Below are 21,339 nucleotides of genomic sequence, written 5' to 3'. Positions count from 1 at the left end.
CATTCCCTCTCTCCATTCTTACCCCACCCAAGTCGCGCCAGCTTCTCGTTCTCGCCTAGCAAATAGCTAACAATGGCCTGTTTCCTTTATCATCATTACTTTTCTGTTTATAACATATAACAACAACTACAGCATGGAAACAGGCCTGTCCGGCCCTACCAGTCCATGCCGACCATTCTCCCTGACCTAGTCTCATCTACCTGCACTCAGACCATAACCCTCCAATCCCCTCCTATCCATATACCTATACAATTTACTCTTAAATAATAAAATCGAGCCAGCCTCCACCACTTCCACCGGAAGCCCATTCCATACAGCCACAACCCTCTGAGTAAAGAAGTTCCCCCTCATGTTACCCCTAAACCTTTGTCCCTCAATTCTGAAGCTATGTCCCCTTGTTGGAATCTTCCCCACTCTCAAAGGGAAAAGCCTACCCACGTCAACTCTGTCCGTCCCTCTCAAAATTTTAAAAACCTCTATCAAGTCCCCCCTCAACCTTCTACGCTCCAAAGAATAAAGACCCAACCTGTTCAACCTCTCTCTGTAGCCTAAGTGCTGAAACCCAGGCAACATTCTAGTAAATCTCCTCTGTACCCTCTCCATTTTGTCGACATCCTTCCTATAATTTGGCGACCAGAACTGCACACCATACTCCAGATTTGGCCTCACCAATGCCCTGTACAATTTCAACATTACATCCCAACTTCTATACTCGATGCTCTGATTTATAAAGGCAAGCATACCAAACGCCTTCTTCACCACCCTATCCACATGAGATTCCACCTTCAGGGAACAATGCACAGTTATTCCCAGATCCCTCTGTTCCACTGCATTCCTCAATTCCCTACCATTTACCCTGTACGTCCTATTTTGATTTGTCCTACCAAAATGCAGCACCTCACACTTATCAGCATTAAACTCCATCTGCCATCTTTCAGCCCACCCTTCCAAAAGTCTTATCTTTCATTCATTTGTTCTATATCTCTCCACATCACCGTCTGTATCTCTCGTTTCCCTCTCCCCTAACTCTCAGTCTGAAGAAGGGTCTCAACCCGAAATGTCACCTATTATTTTTCTTCAGAGATGCTGTCTGACCCGCTAAGTTACCCCAGCTTTTTGAGTCTTCAGTTTAAACCAGCATCTGCAGTTCCTTCCTACACATAGTTGATCTGATCTTAGCCTCATCTAATTTTCTTGCCCCTTCTTCATAACCATTGATTCCTCTTATGTAAATATCTTTATGCATTCTAATCTACCTACTATGAACATCTCTTTTCCTTGACTTGCTTGCCTCTTATTATCTTTGTCCACACCTATAGTCTTCCTGCTATAATGTTTGCTGCCCCTTGTTCCCCGTTTATGACTGAGAGAATACAGTCTGAGACATTAATGTAAAATGAACCCGAATCAATCTCTGCAGTGAGAAATTTCACCTAACAAGGCTTCTTCACTCCATTGTTCTGAGCTTTCCGGTATAACATTAGAATGTTGCTGAAACTAAAGTACAAACAACTTCATGACAGATTATAATGGAAAACAGATACATTATAGTGAAGAACCCATTTGAAATGTTTGACCAGATTTACATACTCAGAATTTTTTTAGAATTATACAAGTGTTACAGAATTTAGGCATGTGAAGCTAGTTGAATATCTGTATTGACACATACCACATATAATCAACCAGAGTACAGGGGCATAAGCTTTGTTCTTTGCTGATGATATAATCCCTTCCATTTCTACATACAGAGGCCTTGGCAAGTCTCTGAAATTTTTCTTTGTATCCCAAAATGCAGCCATCGCTTTCTGTTCCAGTTCTGGTAGAATGTGCCAACCATATGACGTAATCCTTATCTTCACCTGAAAGAAGAAAATATTACATTTTAAGAAACGTATGGTTAATGAATAGAAGATCTTTCACAGCAATGACATGGAAACCATTATGCCCAGACATATCCAGTGGAGTGGGAAGGGAAAGCTGAGGGACCATGTACCCGTCTTCATTGGTGGGAAGGTGATGGAGAGAGTCAACAGCTTCAAGTTCCTGGGCATACACATCTCCGATGATCTGCCCTGGGCCCAGTACATTGATGCAATGCTCACCACTGCCTCTGCTCGTCAGAAGTTTCAAGATATTCAGTATGTCTCCGAATACTCTATCGAACTTCTACAGGTCGACGGTGGAGAGCAAACTAGTTGCATCACAACCTAGTTCAGTAATTCAAATGCCCAAGAACAAAGAAAATTGCAGAAAGTAGTGAACATCGTCCACTCCATCACAGGCACTGACCTCCCACCACTGAAGATATCTACAGGAATCACTGCTCAAGAAGGCAGTTAATATCATTGAAGAACACCACCATGCTGAATAGCTGCCCTCTCTTCTCACTGCTCCCACCAGGAAGAAAGAAGCCTTAAGAGCCATTAACTCCAAGTTCAAAAACAGCTTCTGCCCACCAATCATCAGGTTCTTGATCTACCCTGCACAAACCTAACCACAACCCTACCTCAACACCAGTTCATCATGGACCTTGCATTACTACAGTTACTCTGCGTACTTTGGTTTTTGCACTATCATAGTCTGGAATATTTGGAATAACTGGTCATTTATTGCACATTTATCGTCATTGCTGTTGTATCCAATGTGGTCCTCAGGTCATAAGGAATAGGAGTAGAATTAGGCCATTTGGCCTATCAAGTCGACTCCACCATTCAATCATGGCTGATCCATCTCTTCCTCCTAACCATTCTTCTGCCTTCTCCCCATAACTGCCACCTGTACTAATCAAGAATCTATCTATCTCTGCCTTCAAAATATCCACTGACTTGGCATCCACAGCCTTCTGTGGCAAAGAATCCACAGATTCAACATCCTCTGACTGAAGAAATTTCTCCTCATCTTCCTAAAAGAACATCCTTTAATTCTGAGGCAATACCTCTAGTCCTAGACTCTCCCACTAGTGGAAACATCCTTTCCACATTCACTCTATCGAAGCCTTTCACTATTCTGTATGTTTCAATGAGGTCCCTCCTCATTCTTCTAAACTCCAGCGAGTATAAGCCCAGTGCCGACAAACGCTCATCATAGGTTAACCCACTCATTCCTGGGATCATTCTTGTAAACCTCCTCTGAACCCTCTCCAGAGCCAGCACATCCTTCCTCAGATATGGTGCCCAAAATTGCTCATAATATTCCAAATGCGGTCTTACCAGCACCTTACAGAGCCTCAACATTACATCCCTGTTTTTGTATACAAGCCCGCCTGAAATAAATGCTAGCATTGAGTTTGCTTTCTTTACTACCAACTGTAGAGACTGACAATCATCGAGGTGCTTCTAAAGCTGTGGCTAGTAAGAGTTTCATTGTTCTAGTTCATATCCGGTGTATATGACAAAACAACTTTTGAAATCTTGATCACAAGAGCTGATCTACCAATTTATCTGCATCAAGATCAGGAAATGATCACAGATAAACCACAGTACCACAGTGCTTAAAATGTTGCAACAGATGTCATCAGTTAGGGAGATACAAGGATAAATATATTCAACCAAAGGCAGATAAATATATATTTATATATTTTGGATAAATATATTTGACCAAAAGCTTCGCAAGTTTCGAAGCGTGGGAACTTCAGAATCAGCTAAAGTGAAGTAGGGGCCTTATCCAGCATTTATTCTCATCTGACCATTTGCTATTTTAAATCACAAGTTCACCTCCTCACATTAACAGAATCTATAAATATAAAAACCAGACACCAGATGATGTTATTTTCAGCAGAGTTCTGAGTTGGAACCATTGATATCTTCTTCACCAGACAAAACCTGCCATAAAACAGCATCCAGGATGGAAGAGGGCAATAGTTTTTTTCCCACCCATCATCTTTGCCTTGTGATGGGAATTGCTCAGTGCAAGGCATAAAATAATCAACATAATGAGCAGTGAAACTTACAGTCCCTGGTTAGAAGCTCCTCAAAGTCAATGGTTATTGACACCCAAGTTGTTGAATAAATGCTTTCAGTTTTGTATCCCCAGAGACTGATATTCATCGATTTGGTTCCTGGTTCTGATACAAGCCCCACAAACATAAATGTCTCATTTATGAACTTATAATTCTTCCAGCATTGCCCTTCATCAGTTGAATACCTTTACAAAAATAAAAGATGCAACTATGTATGAGAATATAGTTGATGATAAAAAGTATAAGTAAACCTTACATGGACAATTGTGGACAGACAGCTTTTAGCTAACTGCCACCATGTTAGAATGAATAATAAGAACAAATATGGATTATGATCCGTTTAATGTATTTGGTTGAGATGGGCTAGAACTAATTGAAACTCACGTTTTAAAGGCTTGGAATCAGCTGAAATGAAGAAGGGGCTTTATCCAGCATCTGACGATCTGCTATTTTAAAAATCACAAGAACACCTACCCACGTCAACAGAATCTATAAATATAAGAACCAGACCCCGATGGTGTCATTTTCAGCAGAGGCCTGAGTGGGAACCATTAATGTCTTCCTCACCAGACAGAACCTGCCAAAAGCAGCAACCAGGATGGAAGAGGCAAAGTTCTTATGGTTTTAAAAACATCGTTTTAGCTTCTTTGTTTGACCAGGAGAAGCAGGACTGGTCCTCCCAACAACACAGTATATTCACTGTCGTAATCACCTTTGTTGAGACTTAGACCCATTCCCTCACGCAAAAACAAGCTTGCATCCACTAAAATGCTTAATTATTCACATTGAAACACTAAATTCTTGTAGTAACATAGGGTCCTCACAAATATGGGTTGCCTTGAGGCTTTTATAAAAGATATATGATCTTCCTTGAAATTGAAGCAATTCTATCTACTCCTAAGATCCCCCCCCCCCCCCCCCCCCCAATGCAGGAGCTTGATCGCCCCAACGAGGAAGGCCCGCCACCGGCCACGGGAGTCAAGATCGTCCTGTCAACGGAAGGTTAGAGGCCCCCGACTGCTGGAGGACAAAGAAGGGAGAGATTGAATTTTTTTTTCGCCTTCCATCACAGTGAAGAATGTGGAGGAGTCACTGTAGTGGATGTTCATGTTAAAATGTATTTTGTGTGTTCTGTTGCTTTTTATTGCTATGATTGTATGGCAAATGAAGTTCCTCGTATGTTGCAAAACATACATGGCTAATAAAGTATTATTGTGATTGTAAAATGAGGTGGCCACTATTAGAAACTACAAATGTATGCCCTACTTTTATCACCATGTTGGATTGACCTCAATCTGAGATGTCTACCTCATGAACACAAACTTTACATTTTGAATTCTGCTTAGTACTACCCAATTTTTCCTGCCACTAACATAAATTTAACCAATCACAAGCATTCATCATTACACTGGAATGGTAATGAAGTTGGAATTTAATCATTAAAAGTATCTAGATTTTCTTAGTTGACACCAGACTCATTTAAGGTTGTTTCCTAGAACTGCCACAGACTCAGTTGGGAATTATTTGGGACGTATTATTCAACCTTGTGCCCAGGTTTTCAATCCGTTGCTGTGATGACAGGGCCCCACAGTACATTAAGCTAAAGTTAGAGGTTCTCACCTCTCAGCCTTTATTTGGACTGGCCATAGGGTTGTTGGAGATGCACTTTGTTTTATGAGGGTACCACAGCAACAGTTGGGTGGTCAGACTGGGAACTGGGCTTCAATCCTGAAAGATTTATTTCAGGTGGTTTCTGTGAGCACCAAGAATCTTATTTGAAGGCCGATCCTGAAACAACTTATACCAGACTTCCAGCCTCTTTTGTGGAGAAGGGCCTAAATGTTCTCCCAACTAGTTGAGGCCTCATGTCCCACCTCCAATCCCATTATTTTTTGTTAATAGACATCGTCAGTTTCCAAATTTGGTGTCCATTACCATTGTAACTTTGAATGAAAGACATAATTTACAACTTTAACAGCAGAAACAGAAATGATTTTCAGGCATGCATTTAAATACATCATTGATATCCATTATGAATGACAACAACTTCGAAAATTAAGCTGCTTATAAGACAAACATGGCTGTCAATTGTCTAACAAGGCTATGTGTATTCTTTGGGAAAGCTACAAACTTTATAATGTCAATGGGCTTGTCCGGATGGGATTCCACTGCTACGATTAGGCCTCCTGAGTCAAGGATGGTATAATAATGAGGTCCAGTCAGCGCTTTTGACCAAGTATATCCGCCATCATCTGATACATATACATCCGGAATCATTGTAGAGATGGCATCTCCTACACTACCTGTCGCAATAGATATACAAAGAAAAATCAGTTCACATTGGAGATCCAAAGAAAAGTTGGCTGAAAAATGGCAAAATGGAGATAATCAAAAGATAATGAAAAGGGTATATTACCATGAGCTAAGATCAGTCCAATCGCGTTTGCTGCAGTGAGTGGGGCCATAGGAACATCCAGGGTCTGGGAGATGCTATATGCAGCGTGGATATGAAGGTTACACTGGAAGCAAAGACAAACATTTTTTTGCAGATATTGTAGAGAAATGATGGCAATCAGCATAAACTTCAGCCTTTAGCATTGACATTGCAGCTTTATAACCATATAACCATATAACAACTACAGCACGGAAACAGGCCCGTTTGGCCCTACCAGTCCACGCCGACCACTCTCCCTGACCTAGTCTCATCTACCTGCACTCAGACCATAACCCTCTAATCCCCTCTTATCCATATACCTATCCAATTTACTCTTAAATAATAAAATCGAGCCTGCCTCCACCACTTCCACCGGAAGCCAATTCCATACAGCCACCACCCTCTGAGTAAAGAAGTTACCCCTCATGTTATCCCTAAACTTTTGTCCCTCAATTCTGAAGCTATGTCCCCTTGTTGGAATCTTCCCCACTCTCAAAGGGAAAACCCTACCCACGTCAACTCTGTCCGTCCCTCTCAAAATTTTAAAAACCTCTATCAAGTCCCCCCTCAACCTTCTACGCTCCAAAGAATAAAGACCCAACCTGCTCAACCTCTCTCTGTAGCTTAAGCGCTGAAACCCAGGCAACATTCTAGTAAATCTCCTCTGTACCCTCTCCATTTTGTCGACATCCTTCCTATAATTTGGCGACCAGAACTGCACACCATACTCCAGATTCGGCCTCACCAATGCCCTGTACAATTTTAACATTACATCCCAACTTCTATACTCGATGCTCTGATTTATAAAGGCAAGCATACCAAACGCCTTCTTCACCACCCTATCCACATGAGATTCCACCTTCAGGGAACAATGCACAGTTATTCCCAGATCCCTCTGTTCCACTGCATTCCTCAATTCCCTACCATTTACCCTGTACGTCCTATTTTGATTTGTCCTACCAAAATGCAGCACCTCACACTTATCAGCATTATTATTAAACTCCATCTGCCATCTTTCAGCCCACCCTTCCAAAAGGCCCAAGTCTCTCTGTAGACTTTGAAACTCTACTTCATTATTAACTACACCACCTATCTTAGTATCATCTGCATATTTACTAATCCAATTTGCCACACCATCATCCAGATCATTAATGTAAATGACAAACAACAGTGGACCCAACACAGATCCTTGGGGTACTCCACTAGACACTGTGAGCTAGAATATTTGTTCATAAACAGTTATCAGTTTAAATCTGTTTTCGCCCCCAAAGTTTATTAACATAGCAGAAATCGGCAAAAAAGAAAGTAAATCTGATACCAGCAAATATTACCTACTGGGTGCTTATTTATGATCAATGCTGCACCAAATATTGTTTCTGCCTGATATGAGGTTTATAACTTTCACAAAAAAAAAATCACAGAATTTCAAACTAGTGTTCATAGTTTTAAGGAAAGCTCGATTCTGGAGGGACAGAAAACCTATTAGTTTCACAATAAAATAACCTGCTACACCTGCTGAATAAATTCAAAATGTTTCAACTTAATTTGCACTCAAAATATTATCTCGGTTGATCACTGAAATGTACAGCATTTTGCACAATAACAAACTACTTCTGGAGAAAGTGCTGGCACAGAGGCAGATAAGACTATTTATAATATCTAATATTTATAAAAAATTGACGCAGTCCGCTTCCATACACCACCATGTAAAAGCTTAACTCATTAAAATGTTTGTTGGCATTTCCCAGCCCAACTCACCAATCAATCACTGTGTACACCAAAGCAACACTTCATAAATGTCTCACTTCTCCCTAATAGTGCTTCTACTACATCAGTCTCATGCTTTATAATGCTAAATCACTGTCATAGGGATGTGTTTTAAGGCACATTTTAAATGAAGAGGTGGAATGTCAGAATTCAAGGCCTCGGTAGTTGAAAGCACAGTTCCAAATGGAATGGAGAAGGGAATGGAGGAAAAAAAACATATATATAAATACATACACTCACATACATACACAGACATATAGACATAGAACAAAGGGCTGGTATGAAGACAGTTGCAACTGACCTTTATGGTCAGCTGTACCTAGGACTTTGAAAATGGTGCCAAAATCTGGCAACTCTTGCATTTGGACTAGGTGGGCTGCTTCTATACATTCTGTACTTAATTGGGGATTGTACTTACGTACGGCAATAATCTTACTGATGCAAAAAAAAATCACTGTGCTTTGGTACATGTGATAATAAAATACCATTGAACCCAAATCTCTCAGCAGAGAGCAGATATTTTCTCACAGAAGGCATTACACAACACAAGTGCTGCAGAACATCTGGCCCATGATACAGTTTCATCTAGATTTTCTTTTAGATTTAGAGATACAGCGCGGAAACTGGCCCTTCGGCCCACCGAGTCTGCGCCGCCCAGCGATCCCCGCACATTAACACTATCCTACACACACTAGGGACAATTTTTTACATTTTACCCAGTCAATTAACCTACATACCTGTACGTCTTTGGAGTGTAGGAGGAAACCGAAGATCTCGGAGAAAACCCACGCAGGTCACGGGGAGAACGCACAAACTCCGTACAGACGGCGCCCCTAGTCAGGATCGAAACTGAGTCTCCGGCGCTGCATTCACTGTAAGGCAGCAACTCTACCGCTGCGCCACCGTGCCGCCTATCTAGTTCCTATGAAGAGTGCTGTCTGCTTACAATGTGTAGGTATCCTCTGGAGATTGGTCTGGGGCCAACCCATGCCTGAATACAGTGGCCCGACGCAACAAAATGGAGCAACTCAGTCGACAATTTGATTCAGGAATGTTGAGTTGAATTTTTGCGCGCAATGGCATTGTGAGTAAAGGAGAGCAGACGTTGGGGTCTGCTGAATTGTGGTGGATATTTCTGCACCAGGGTGTGCACGGTTTGGAAGCTTTTGCCAGAAATGGTTGCGTCATTGATGGCCAAGCACAGGGTTCCTCATGTCCAGAATGGACATGGCTGAGTTAGAACAGGAGATCAACCCATCTACAGTCCTGTCACTTAAAGCAAACAAAGCTGAATAAACACAAGTGAAGTCAGAGTAGAAAAGATTCATTTTGAAAGTAAATATTTCTCACCATCTGTGGATTCCTAGCTGTCGTATCGCATTGACTGTTATCTGGCTTTTTCAAAGGTTTCCACTCTCCTCCACTGTCAAATGTAATTACCGATCGAATATTATTGTCTACAATTGTAATAAAAGATAGGTGATTAAACGCCAGAAGATTTTGTTTTGAAACTTCTCTTAAGAAGCTGAGAGAATATGCTATGGTGTAATTACATAAATATGTCACTGAATTCCTAACATTTACAGATGACGTTGGTGGGATGCAGAAACAGGGACTAGTCCTGATGAGGGATCTTTGCCCTGAAACAATAACTGTTTCATTCTCCACAGATGCTGCCTGACCCCTGAAAGTTTATTTTTAGTTCAAAACTAGAAGCTGGTTTGGAGTGTGTGCATGTAGCCACCTTCTTTATGGGAAAGTTTGTTGATACTGAAAAGCTAGTACATTTTTTCCTGTATTTTCTTGGTTTCCCTCTCATAAAAATGTTATTTGAAAAATGTTGTGCAGTTATATTTTCATAACCAACAACATCTATTACTTGTTTCATGATTGTTTATGAACTTTTCCAAGCACAAAACTGGAAAATGCTAGGAACACAGACAGCATGTGCAAAAAGAGAAATAAAATGAATGTTTCGGGTTGAAGACCTTTCAAAGTTAACTTTATTTCTCTTTCCACAGATGCTGCCTGACCTGCTGCATTTCTCCACCATGTTCTGCTTTTGATTCAGATTTCCAGCATCGGCAGAATTTTTTGATATAACAATAATTGCTCTTCCAAAGTAATTCATTGGATGTGAAGCATTGAGACATCATATAATGCAAGTTTCTGCATAATTGATACTTTCTTTCTAATTGCTTCTTTGATGTTTTCCCCTCTCCGATTTGCATTCTCTCCTGCTTGTGTCCTTGCATTGTCCTGTGTTCCTACCCAGCACTTTCTCAAGTAATTGTGTCACTCTTTCTGCACTGCTGTGTTCTCTGCTGCCTCATTTTTCAAATTGTCTCTAATGTCTCTGCAACTGGGTTATGGGTGAAGTGAAGTTGACATTGGAGGGAGTGGCCTGAATGGGATGAGACCAAGATTAAGGGGAAAATCTGGGTTTCTGCAAGCAGGTATTAAATGTTGGAACACTGAGATCATAAAATAAATTACAGTTCAGGTCTCAAAGGTGAAAAATCTTACATATGCACAAGCAACAAAACCCTTAACTCAAATCTGGCACAGAGTTAGAAATGTAAAATACATTAACACTTCCATTTGAGAATTGCAATTCTATTAAAATACAGTCATATGCACATATCATATCATAAGATGTAGGAATTAGGCCATTCAGGCCATCGAGTCTAATCCACCATTCACTCATAGCTGATCTATTTTTACCTCGCAACCCCATTCTCCTGCCTTCTCCCTATAACCTTTGACACTCTTACTAATCAAGAATCTATCAATCTCAGCTTTAAAAATACCTAATGACTTGGTATCATGCCCAACTGTGGCAGTGAATTCAATTGATTCACCACCCTCTGGTTAAAGAAATTGCTCCTCATCTCCATTCTGAAGGTACGTCCTTTTATTGTGTGGTTGTGCCCTCTGGTTCTAGACTCTCCCATTACTGGAAACATCTTTTCAACATCCACTCTCTCTTGGCTTTTCATTATCCAGTAGGTTTCAATGACATCCCCCCTCATCCTTCTTAACAAGCTTTTGATCTTTCACACAAGGTAGTTATTGAATTACCTTCATCGAGTGTGTTTGTGATGTAGACTCCGCGAAGTGATGTTACATTTGTGAAATCTGTTGTACCACTTGCGTCAGAAAACAAATGACGTTCCAGAGATTTGGAGAAAAGAAGACCCCGATCATCAGAAGTATAAATTGTACCAAACCCAGTATCTAAAAAAATATTAAGCAACACATTAAGCACATTTAAATAAATAGCTGTAGAGTATTATTTCCAGCAAATGGGGCCTCCTCAAAATTTTTGTTGGTGGAAATTTAATCAGAAGTGCCATCTCTACGTACCAACAAGAATTACCAGCATGAGGACTACTAAAGAGAAGATGGGGATAATTATCTGAGGACCATTAGTTTGAGGACTATTGAATTTGATTCATGACTTTTGAGTCAAATTGACCCTCTGCCACTCTTGAATTAACCAACTTTTCATGAATCCCAAGAAAAGTTGCATGATAGCATATACCATTCTGTTGAACTTTTGGCATTGTGGCAAATGTGGAGGAATTTAATTTTGTGGATGGGTTGGGATGAGGGATGAGGGGAGGCGGGGACCACAGAGACAAAAACAAACAGGTTGTTGTGAGGAGTCATAGAGTCATGGAGTGATACAGTGTGGAAACAGGCCCTTCGGCCCAACTTGCCCACATCAGCCAGCATGTCCCATCTACACTAGTCCCACCTGCCTGCGCCTGGTCCATATCCCTCTAAACTTGTCCTATCCATGTACCTGTCTTAACTGCTTCTTAAACATTAGGATAGTCCCAGCCCCTCAACTACCTCCTCTGGCAGCTTGTTCCATACACCCACCACCCTTTGTGTGAAAAAGTTGTGTGAAAAGATTCCTATTAAATCTTTTACCCTTGAACCTTTGTCCTGTGATCCTCGATTCCCCTACTCTGGGCAAGAGATTCTGTGCATCTACCCAATCTATTCCTCTCGTGATTTTATACACCTCTAAAAGATCACCCCTCATCCTCCTTCACTCCAAGGAATAGAGACCCAGCCTACTTAACCCTCTCCCGATAGCTCAGACTTTCTAGTCCTGACAACATCCACGTAAATCTTCCCTGAACCCTTTCAAGCTTGACAATATCTTTCCGATAACATGTTGCCCAGAACTGAACACAATACTCTAAATGCGGTCTCATCAATGTCTTATACAACTGCAACATGACCTCTCAACTTCTAGACTCAATACTCTGACTGATGAAGGCCAATGTGCCAAAAGCCTTTTTGACCACCTTATCTACCTGCGACTCGACCTTCAAGGAACCATGCAGCTGTATTCCTAGATCCCTCTGCTCTACAATACTCCCCAGAGGCCTACCGTTCACTGTGTGCGTCCTGCCCTTATTAGACGTCCCAAAATGCAACACCTCACATTTCTCTGTATTAATTTCTATCAATCATTCATTAGCCCCCCTGGCCAATCGATCCAGATCCTGCTGCAATCTTTCACAACCATCTTCACTATCTGCAAAACCACCCACTTTTGTATCATCAGCAAACTTGCTAATCTTGCCCTGTATGCTTGCATCCAAATCATTGATGTAGATGACAAACAGTAAAGGGCCCAGCACCGAACCATGAGGCACACCATTAGTAACAGGCCTCTAGTCCGAGAAGCAACCTTCCACCATCACCCTCTGCTTCCTTCCATGAAGCCAATTTGCTATCCATTCAGTTATCTCTCCTTGGATCCCATGCGATCTAACCTTCCAGAGCAGCCTACCATGCGGAACCTTGTCGAATGCCTTACTGAAATCCATGCATACAACATCTACAACTTTGCCCTCATCGACCTTTTTGGTCACTTCTTCAAAAAACTCAATCAGATTTGTGAGACATGACCTCCTTTGTACAAAACCATGCTGACTATCCCTAATCAGCCCTTGCCCATCCAAATGCCTGTATATCCCTCAGAATACTCTCTCGTAACTTTCCAACTACAGATGCTAAGCTCACTGGCCTATAGTTCCCAGCATTTTCCCTTCAGCCCTTCTTGAATAGAGGCACAACATTTGCCAGCCCCCCAGTCTTCCGGCACCTCTCCTATATTTAAGGATGACTCGTAAATTTTTAAGGACGACTCGTAAATTCTTAAGGACGACTCGTAAAGGAGTTGTAGATGAGGAAGCCATTAATAAAGAGGACAGGAATAGAATAATGGCGAGTCAGGTCTGACGGATAGAGGGCGTTCAGGTCAGTCAGTTGATGAGGATGATGAGATAGAAATTGATGGGAGGAGTGGGCGGGCATGTGATCGTGAGTGGGTCAAGCTGGAGGTGGGTCACTTGCAATAAGTGTGGATGAGTGGGGAAACTCAGCGATAATTGAGAGCTAAAGACACCAATCTGGAGTAAAGAGATACTTTAGAAGCTCCTACAGCGGTCTACGTAGGTTGGAGCCTAGCTTAACACTGGGTTCTTGCAGGTCTTATGAGAGTGGGTCAAATATATGCTTATGATGTTAAACAATCATTGTATATGTTATTTGGTGTCACTGTGACATCAAGAGCACACAATTGCAAGAATTTTGGCCTGTAGTCTTCTACTGTGAGCAAAAACGGTTCAAGTCCAAATGTTGTGACAGTGCCAGTATAAACATTAATATCCTCCACCACTCACATTAAGTGGCTGCAGCTGTATCCTGTCTACAAAACATAATCATCAAAGCTGCTCAATGTGCGGCTCCTACCATCCAGTTGCATAAAGGGCCACCACCTGTAATCTCTCTACGTCACATATATATGCATGTAATGTTAAACAATCATTGTATGTTATTTGGTGTCACTGTGAACAAATCAGCCTGATTTTAAATGTGTAGGAAAATAGAGAAATCAATGTTCATACCGCTGGGGTGTAAGCTGCCTAAGCGAAATATGAGGTGCTGTTCCTCCAATTTGCGGCAGGCCTCACTTTTAAATGATTTTAAACGTGATCACTTTTATTTCAGCATTGTTTTTTAACACAGAAACTTCCACTTGTTTGAGTTCTTGAATCACAAGGACTGGACCAATCTAAGTTAGTTGTCCACCAGCAATAGGTTATTCTTGCCAACGATGCATACATTACACAAATAAAGTAACAAATCCCACCACGTGTATGCAGGCCACGTACACACACACATAGAATAAACTAGCAATGATTGATTAAATGTGAACATATCTTTATTCCTCATTTCATTAAAAAATAATTTCCAGAGGTAATACTTACTGCCAGGATCATCCACATGTATGAAAATCATTTCATCGTCTGCTGCTAGTACTGAGTAAAACTGTAAAAGAGCATCTGCATAACATTATTTATATTACCAAGAGTGACCATTTACAGCTCTCTAAGTGTATGTGGGTATTTCCATAAATACAGCACTCAGTTGTGAAACTGAAGCCCTCCAAACGTCCAGCCTGAGTTGTTTCATAACTCAGTCTTCGGAAATGGTCCCATCGACATCCCGCCGACTAAGTCAACTTTCCTGTTTTTTATGTAATATTCCCATTGTTTCATAACCTGTGTTTTAAGTAGTATAGATCATGGTGTATAGCCAAAATAATGAGATCAAGCAAAAATAAATAAATTGTTTTTACAAAGAAAAATATCAGATATGTCCCTGTGTTTTCTTGCCTTTTTTGGTGACATTTTTCAAGCAGGATTTCATCAAATGCTTAGGCTAATTTATATCAGAAAGATTACATTAATTTTGCAATTAAATAACTCTATATAAGCCAAATTCTGATTATGCTTATGATTTTTATGATTTATCACCGGATGAGATGGTTTTCTGATGCCCCAAGTTTTTGCAGCACAACATGAGTACGTGAGTCCCTTTATCACATGTGAGTTAAAAGCAGAGTAACTGTTTTTATATTTATTGTTTCTTTTTTATTGTTTATATTTTTTGTTTAAGCTTTCCATTAATAATGAAATTAATGGAAAGCTTAATAACTTCAAATCATGAAATAAAAATCTAGTTTGCTCACCTATTTTATCGATGTCTCATTCCATAGTCCCTCCCGTTGTCTGACCTCGTCAATGCTATAACTATCGTCGCGATTTTTTTTTAAATTCAAACAACATGATTATAATGACCTGATGTGAACTATGGGCCTCCTGGTGGGTTACATGCCAACATTTTGTAAGGGAGCTTAGAAATCAGTATAAGAGACAGTATAAGAGATAAATTTAAATTCTCGTTTTCTTGTTCAAATTTTGAAATGATTAATGTTTGGTCAAATTTTGGTTGATTTTGATCACAAATTAGCTCAAAAGGATCATAGGTAGGCCCATTTTTAATGCTGTGGTATTTCATTATGATTTAATAACTTTCAAATTTGGCCACCCATGTCACAAGGTTGGTACCCTTATTTACGGAAACACCCATGTTTCATGTGGGGGCATTTTGACATCTGCACACATATGCACAAATGCCCATACATGCATACATACACTTTAGTCTCTAGTTATATACTAGCACAAGTGTGCCCGTTGGGCCCGTCCTCGTAGGGTTTCCATTGTAACCGGGAGGAGGGGAGGGAGGAAAGGGGGAGGGTGGGAGGAGGGAGGAGGGGAGGGGGAGGGAGGGGGGGAAGGGGGGGGGGAGGGGGGAGGGAGAGGGGTAGGGGGGGAGGGGGAGGGAGGGGGGAGGGGAAGGGGGATGGAGGGGGACCTCCCCTTTTCCCAGTACCCCTCTTTCCCCGTTGTGCCTGTCCTCGTAGGGTTTCCATTGTAACCGGGAGGAGGGGAGGGAAGGGGAGGAGGGAGGTGTGGAGGGAGGAGGGGAGGGGGAGGGTGGGGGGGAGGGGAGGGGAGGGGGGAAGGGGGGCGGGGGAGGGAGAGGGGAGGGAGGGGTAGGGAGGGAGGGGGAGGGAGGGAGGGGGAGGGAGGGGGACCTCCCCTTTTCCCAGTACCCCTCTTTCCCCGTTGTGCCTGTCCTCGTAGGGTTTCCATTGTAACCGGGAGGAGGGGAGGGAAGGAAGGGGAGGAGGGAGGTGTGGAGGGTGGAGGGGAGGGGGAGGGAGGGGGGAGGGGAGGGGAGGGGGTAAGGGGGGACGGGGGAGGGAGAGGGGAGGGAGGGGGACCTCCCCTTTTCCCAGTACCCCTCTTTCCCCGTTGGGCCCATCCTCGTAGGGTTTCCATTGTAACCGGGAGGAGGGGAGGGAGGGAAGGGGGAGGGAGGGAGGAGGGAGGTGTGGAGGGAGGAGGGGAGGGGGGGAGGGGAGGGGGGAGGGGAGGGGGGAAGGGGGGGAGGGGGGAGGGGGGGTAGGGGGGGGGAGGGGGGAGGGAGGCAGGGGGGAGGGGAGGGGGGAAGTGGGGAGGGAGGGGGACCTCCCCTTTTCCCAGTAGCTCTCTTTCCCCGTTGGGCCCGTCCTCGTAGGGTTTCCATTGTAACCGGGAGGAGGGGAGGCAGGGAAGGGAGGTAGGAGGGGAGGGGGAGGGAGGGGAGGGGGGAGTGAAGGGGGGAGGGGGAGGGAGAGGGGAGGGAGGGGGTTAGGGGGGAGGGGAGGGAGGGGGAGGGAGGGGAGGGGTAGGAAGGGGGAGGGAGGGGGAGGGAGGGGGACCTCCCCTTTTCCCAGTACCCCTCTTTCCCCGTTGTGCCTGTCCTCGTAGGGTTTCCATTGTAACCGGGAGGAGGGGAGGGAAGGAAGGGGAGGAGGGAGGTGTGGAGGGTGGAGGGGAGGGGGAGGGAGGGGGGAGGGGAGGGGAGGGGGTAAGGGGGGACGGGGGAGGGAGAGGGGAGGGAGGGGGACCTCCCCTTTTCCCAGTACCCCTCTTTCCCCGTTGGGCCCATCCTCGTAGGGTTTCCATTGTAACCGGGAGGAGGGGAGGGAGGGAAGGGGGAGGGAGGGAGGAGGGAGGTGTGGAGGGAGGAGGGGAGGGGGGGAGGGGAGGGGGGAGGGGAGGGGGGAAGGGGGGGAGGGGGGAGGGGGGGTAGGGGGGGGGAGGGGGGAGGGAGGCAGGGGGGAGGGGAGGGGGGAAGTGGGGAGGGAGGGGGACCTCCCCTTTTCCCAGTAGCTCTCTTTCCCCGTTGGGCCCGTCCTCGTAGGGTTTCCATTGTAACCGGGAGGAGGGGAGGCAGGGAAGGGAGGTAGGAGGGGAGGGGGAGGGGAGGGGGGAGTGAAGGGGGGAGGGGGAGGGAGAGGGGAGGGAGGGGGTTAGGGGGGAGGGGAGGGAGGGGGAGGGAGGGGAGGGGTAGGAAGGGGGAGGGAGGGGGACCTCCCCTTTTCCAAGTACCCCTCTTTCCCCGTTGGGCCCGTCCTCGTAGGGTTTCCATTGTAACCGGGAGGAGGGGAGGGAGGGAAGGGGGAGGGAGGGAGGTGTGGAGGGAGGAGGGGAGGTACCACGTAAAGACCCAACCAATCGGGCGCTAACAGGGAGGGTGAAACCCAATGAAAAAAACCGCGTTTTTACTTTAAAATAAGTTCTTTGTTGAAAAGGAAATAAACTTATCTATAGAGCAGCAGCTTTTTTAAAATAAATAAAATCAAACTTAATGAAAATCACATTCCTCATTTAAAATAAATGTCTTTGTTATAAATGAAATCAAACAGCGGGAGAGGCGACGGCGACTACACTTCCGCTTCGGGGAGAGGAGGGGGGGGGAGGAGGGGGGGGGAGGAGGGGGGGAGAGGAGGAGGGGGGGAGGAGGGGGGGAGGAGGGGGGGAGGAGGGGGGGAGAGGAGGAGGGGGAGAGGAGAGGGGGGAGAGGAGAGGGGGGAGAGGAGAGGGGGGAGAGGAGAGGGGAGAGGAGAGAGGGGAGGGGGAGAGGAGAGGGGGGAGAGGAGAGGTGGAGAGGAGAGGGGGGAGAGGAGAGGGGGGAGAGGAGAGGGGGAGAGGAGAGGGGAGAGAGGGGAGGGGAGAGAGGAGAGGAGAGTGGGGGAGAGAGGAGAGGAGAGTGGGGGAGAGAGAGGGTGGAGCCAATCACTGCACCCCACGTACAGACCCAGCCAATCGGGCGCTAACAGGGATGGTGGAGCCAATCACTGTACCCCACGTAAAGACCCAACCAATCGGGCGCTAACAGGGAGGGTGAAACCCAATGAAAAAAACCGCGTTTTTACTTTAAAATAAACAGCGTTCTTTGTTGAAAAGGAAATAAACTTATCTATAGAGCAGCAGCTTTTTTTAAAATAAATAAAATCAAACTTAATGAAAATCACATTCCTCATTTTAAATAAATGTCTTTGTTATAAATGAAATCAAACAGCGGGAGAGGCGACGGCAACTACACTTCCGCTTCGGGGAGAGGAGGAGGGGGAGAGGAGGGGGGGGAGAGGAGGGGGGGGGAGAGGAGGGGGGGAGGGGTAGAGGGGTGGGAGGGGGGGAGGGGTGGAGGGGGGAAGGGGGGAGGAGGGAGGGGGGAGGAGGGAGGGGGAGAGGAGGAGGGGGGGAGAGGAGGAGGGGGGGAGGAGGGGGGGAGGAGGGGGGAGAGGAGGGGGGAGAGGAGGGGGGAGAGGAGAGGGGGGAGAGGAGAGGGGGGAGAGGAGAGGGGGGGAGGGGAGAGGAGAGGGGAGAGGAAAGAGTGGAGGGGGAGAGGAGAGGGGGGAGAGGAGAGGGGAGAGGGGGGAGAGGAGAGGAGAGGGGGGGGGAGAGAGGAGAGGAGAGGGGGGGAGAGAGGAGAGGTGTCTATTTTACTTTAAAATAAACAGCATTCTTTGTTGAAAAAGAAATGAATCTTATCTATAGAGCAGAAGCGGGAGAGGCGACGGCGACTACACTTCCCGGCGGTCAGCGCTGCGGGGAAGGGAGGGAGGGAGGGATGAGGTAGGGAGGAGAGGAGAGTGGGGAGGGAGGGGGAGAGGGGAGGAGAGGGGGAGGGAGGGTGTAAGGGAGGGGGGAAGGGGGGGGAAGGGAGGGGAAAGGGAGGGGGGAAGGGAGGGGGAGGGGGGAGGGAAGGGGGAGAGGAGAGGGGGGGAGAGGAGAGGGGGGGAGAGGAGAGGGGGGAGAGGAGAGGGGGGGAGAGGAGAGGGGGGGAGAGGAGAGGGGGGGAGAGGAGGGGGGAGGAAGGGGGCAGAGGTGGGGGGAAGGGGAGGGAGAGGGGAGGGGAGGGGAGGGGGGAGGGGAGGGGGTGGGAGGGAGGGGGGAGGGGGACCTCCCCTTTTCCCAGTACCCCTCTTTCCCCGTTGGGCCCGTCCTCGTAGGGTTTCCATTGTAACCGGGAGGAGGGGAGGGAGGGAAGGGGGAGGGAGGGAGGAGGGAGGTGTGGAGGGAGGAGGGGAGGGGGAGGGAGGGGGGGAGGGGGGAAGGGGGGAGGGGGGAGTGAGGGGGTAGGGGTGAGGGGGAGGGAGGGGGGAGGGAGGGGGGAGGGAGGGGGAGAGGGGAGGGGGGTAGGGGGGGAGGGGGAGGGAGGGGGGATGGGAGGGGGAAGGGGGAGGGAGGGGGCTCTCCCCTTTTCCCAGTACCACTCTTTCCCCGTTGGGCCCGTCCTCGTAGGGATTCCATTGTAACCGGGAGATGGGGAGGGAGGGAAGGGGGAGGGAGGGAGGAGGGAGGAGGGGAGGGAGGGGGGAAGGGAGGGGGGAAGGGGGGGGAAGGGAGGGGAAAGGGAGGGGGGAAGGGAGGGGGAGGGGGGAGGGAAGGGGGGAGAGGAGAGGGGGGAGAGGAGAGGGGGGGAGAGGAGAGGGGGGGAGAGGAGGGGGGGAGAGGAGGGGGGGAGGAAGGGGGCAGAGGTGGGGGGAAGGGGAGGGAGAGGGGAGGGGAGGGGAGGGGGGAGGGGGGAGGGGGTGGGAGGGAGGGGGGAAGGGAGGGGGGAAGGGGAGGGGGGAAAGGGGGGAGGGGGGAAGGGGGGAGGGGGGAGGGAGAGGGGAAGGGGGAGGGGGGAGGTAGGGGAGGGGGAGGGAGGGAGGAGGGAGGAGGGGAGGGAGGGGGAAGGGGAGGGCGGAAAGGGGGGGAGGGGGGAAAGGGGGGAGGGGGGAGGGAGAGGGGAAGGGGGGAGGGGGAGGGAGGGGGGAGGTAGGGGAGGGGGAGGGGGAGGGGGGAGGTAGGGGAGGGGGAGGGGGGAAGGGGGAGGGAGAGGCACAGGGGCATTGTGACGTCACACGCTGAATACCACGGGGGGGGGGAAGGGGGGTCTGCTCGAGTTCATCTCACAGGGGCATTGTGACATCACAATGAAGAATAAATCCGCACCGCAGCGCCCCCCTTCTGTCAAAACTTCGATAAATCAGGGGGGGCAGCACTTTTAAACCTCTGTAACTTAAAAAATATGCGTCCAAATTAAATAAAAATATCATTTTCCAGCAGCGAACCGCATGCTGATTAAGGCGGTACAGAAATCGTGGCGCTACGGTTTACCGTTTTGCCGGAATTGCCGTATTCAGCCGACATCAGTGGAATATATATATATATATTCAAGATCTGAGTTTTAATAGTATACTAGAAGAAGTGTGCCCGTTGGGCCCGTCCTCGTAGGGTTTCCATTGTAACCGGGAGGGGAGTGGGGGTAGGGAAGGGGGAGGGAGGGAGTAGGGAGGTGTGGAGGGGGGAGGGGAGGGGGAGGGAGGGGAGGGAGGAAGGGAGGGAGGGAGAGGTGAGGGAAGGGGGTAGGGGGGAGGGGGAGGGGGGAAGGGGAGGGAGGGGGGAAGGGGAGGGGGAGGGAGGGGGGGAGGGAGAAGGGAGTGAGGGGGGAGGGAGGGGGACCTCCCCTTTTCCCAGTACCCCTCTTTCCCCATTGGGCCCGTGCTCGTAGGGTTTCCATTGTAACCGGGAGGAGGGGAGGGAGGGGAGGGGGAGGGAGGGAGGAGGGAGGTGTGGAGGGAGGAGGGGAGGGGAGGGGGAGGGGAGGGGGGGAGGGGGGAAGGGGGAGGAGGGAGGGAGAGGGGAGGGAGGGGGGTAGGGGGGAGGTAAGGGGGAGTGAGGGGGGAGGGAGGGAGGGGGATCTCCCCTTTTCCCAGTACCCCTCTTTCCCCGTTGGGCCCGTCCCTGTAGGGTTTCCATTGTAACCGGGAGGGGTGGAGGGATGGTGGAAGGAGGGGGGAGGGGGAGAGGGATGGAATGGTGGAGGGAGGGGGGAGGGAGTGGGGGAGGGTGGGATGGAGGGAAGGAGGGAGGGGGGGAGTTAGGGGCTGAGTGGTGATGGAGGTTGGGATTGAGGGGGGAGGGAG

General features: G+C 47.3%; 1 protein-coding gene across 1 annotated transcript in view; it reads right to left on the bottom strand.

Moving 5' to 3' along the window:
- Nucleotides 1-21,339, bottom strand: part of LOC144603563 (sortilin-like) — a 120,624-nt gene that overhangs the window by 15,616 nt on the left and 83,669 nt on the right. Inside the window, exons 10-16 of the mRNA XM_078416947.1 lie at nt 14,456-14,516; nt 11,241-11,396; nt 9,510-9,616; nt 6,375-6,477; nt 6,090-6,261; nt 3,950-4,143; nt 1,670-1,859 (exon numbers count right to left, since the gene is read on the bottom strand). Coding sequence (XP_078273073.1) covers nt 1,670-1,859; nt 3,950-4,143; nt 6,090-6,261; nt 6,375-6,477; nt 9,510-9,616; nt 11,241-11,396; nt 14,456-14,516 — 983 coding nt within the window. The remainder of the gene's footprint in view (nt 1-1,669; nt 1,860-3,949; nt 4,144-6,089; nt 6,262-6,374; nt 6,478-9,509; nt 9,617-11,240; nt 11,397-14,455; nt 14,517-21,339) is intronic.

Source organism: Rhinoraja longicauda, chromosome 20, assembly GCF_053455715.1.
Source record: "Rhinoraja longicauda isolate Sanriku21f chromosome 20, sRhiLon1.1, whole genome shotgun sequence".
NCBI lineage: Eukaryota > Metazoa > Chordata > Chondrichthyes > Rajiformes > Arhynchobatidae > Rhinoraja > Rhinoraja longicauda.
Note: the sequence above shows the minus strand (reverse complement) of the source record. Positions and strands in the feature narration are given on the sequence as shown.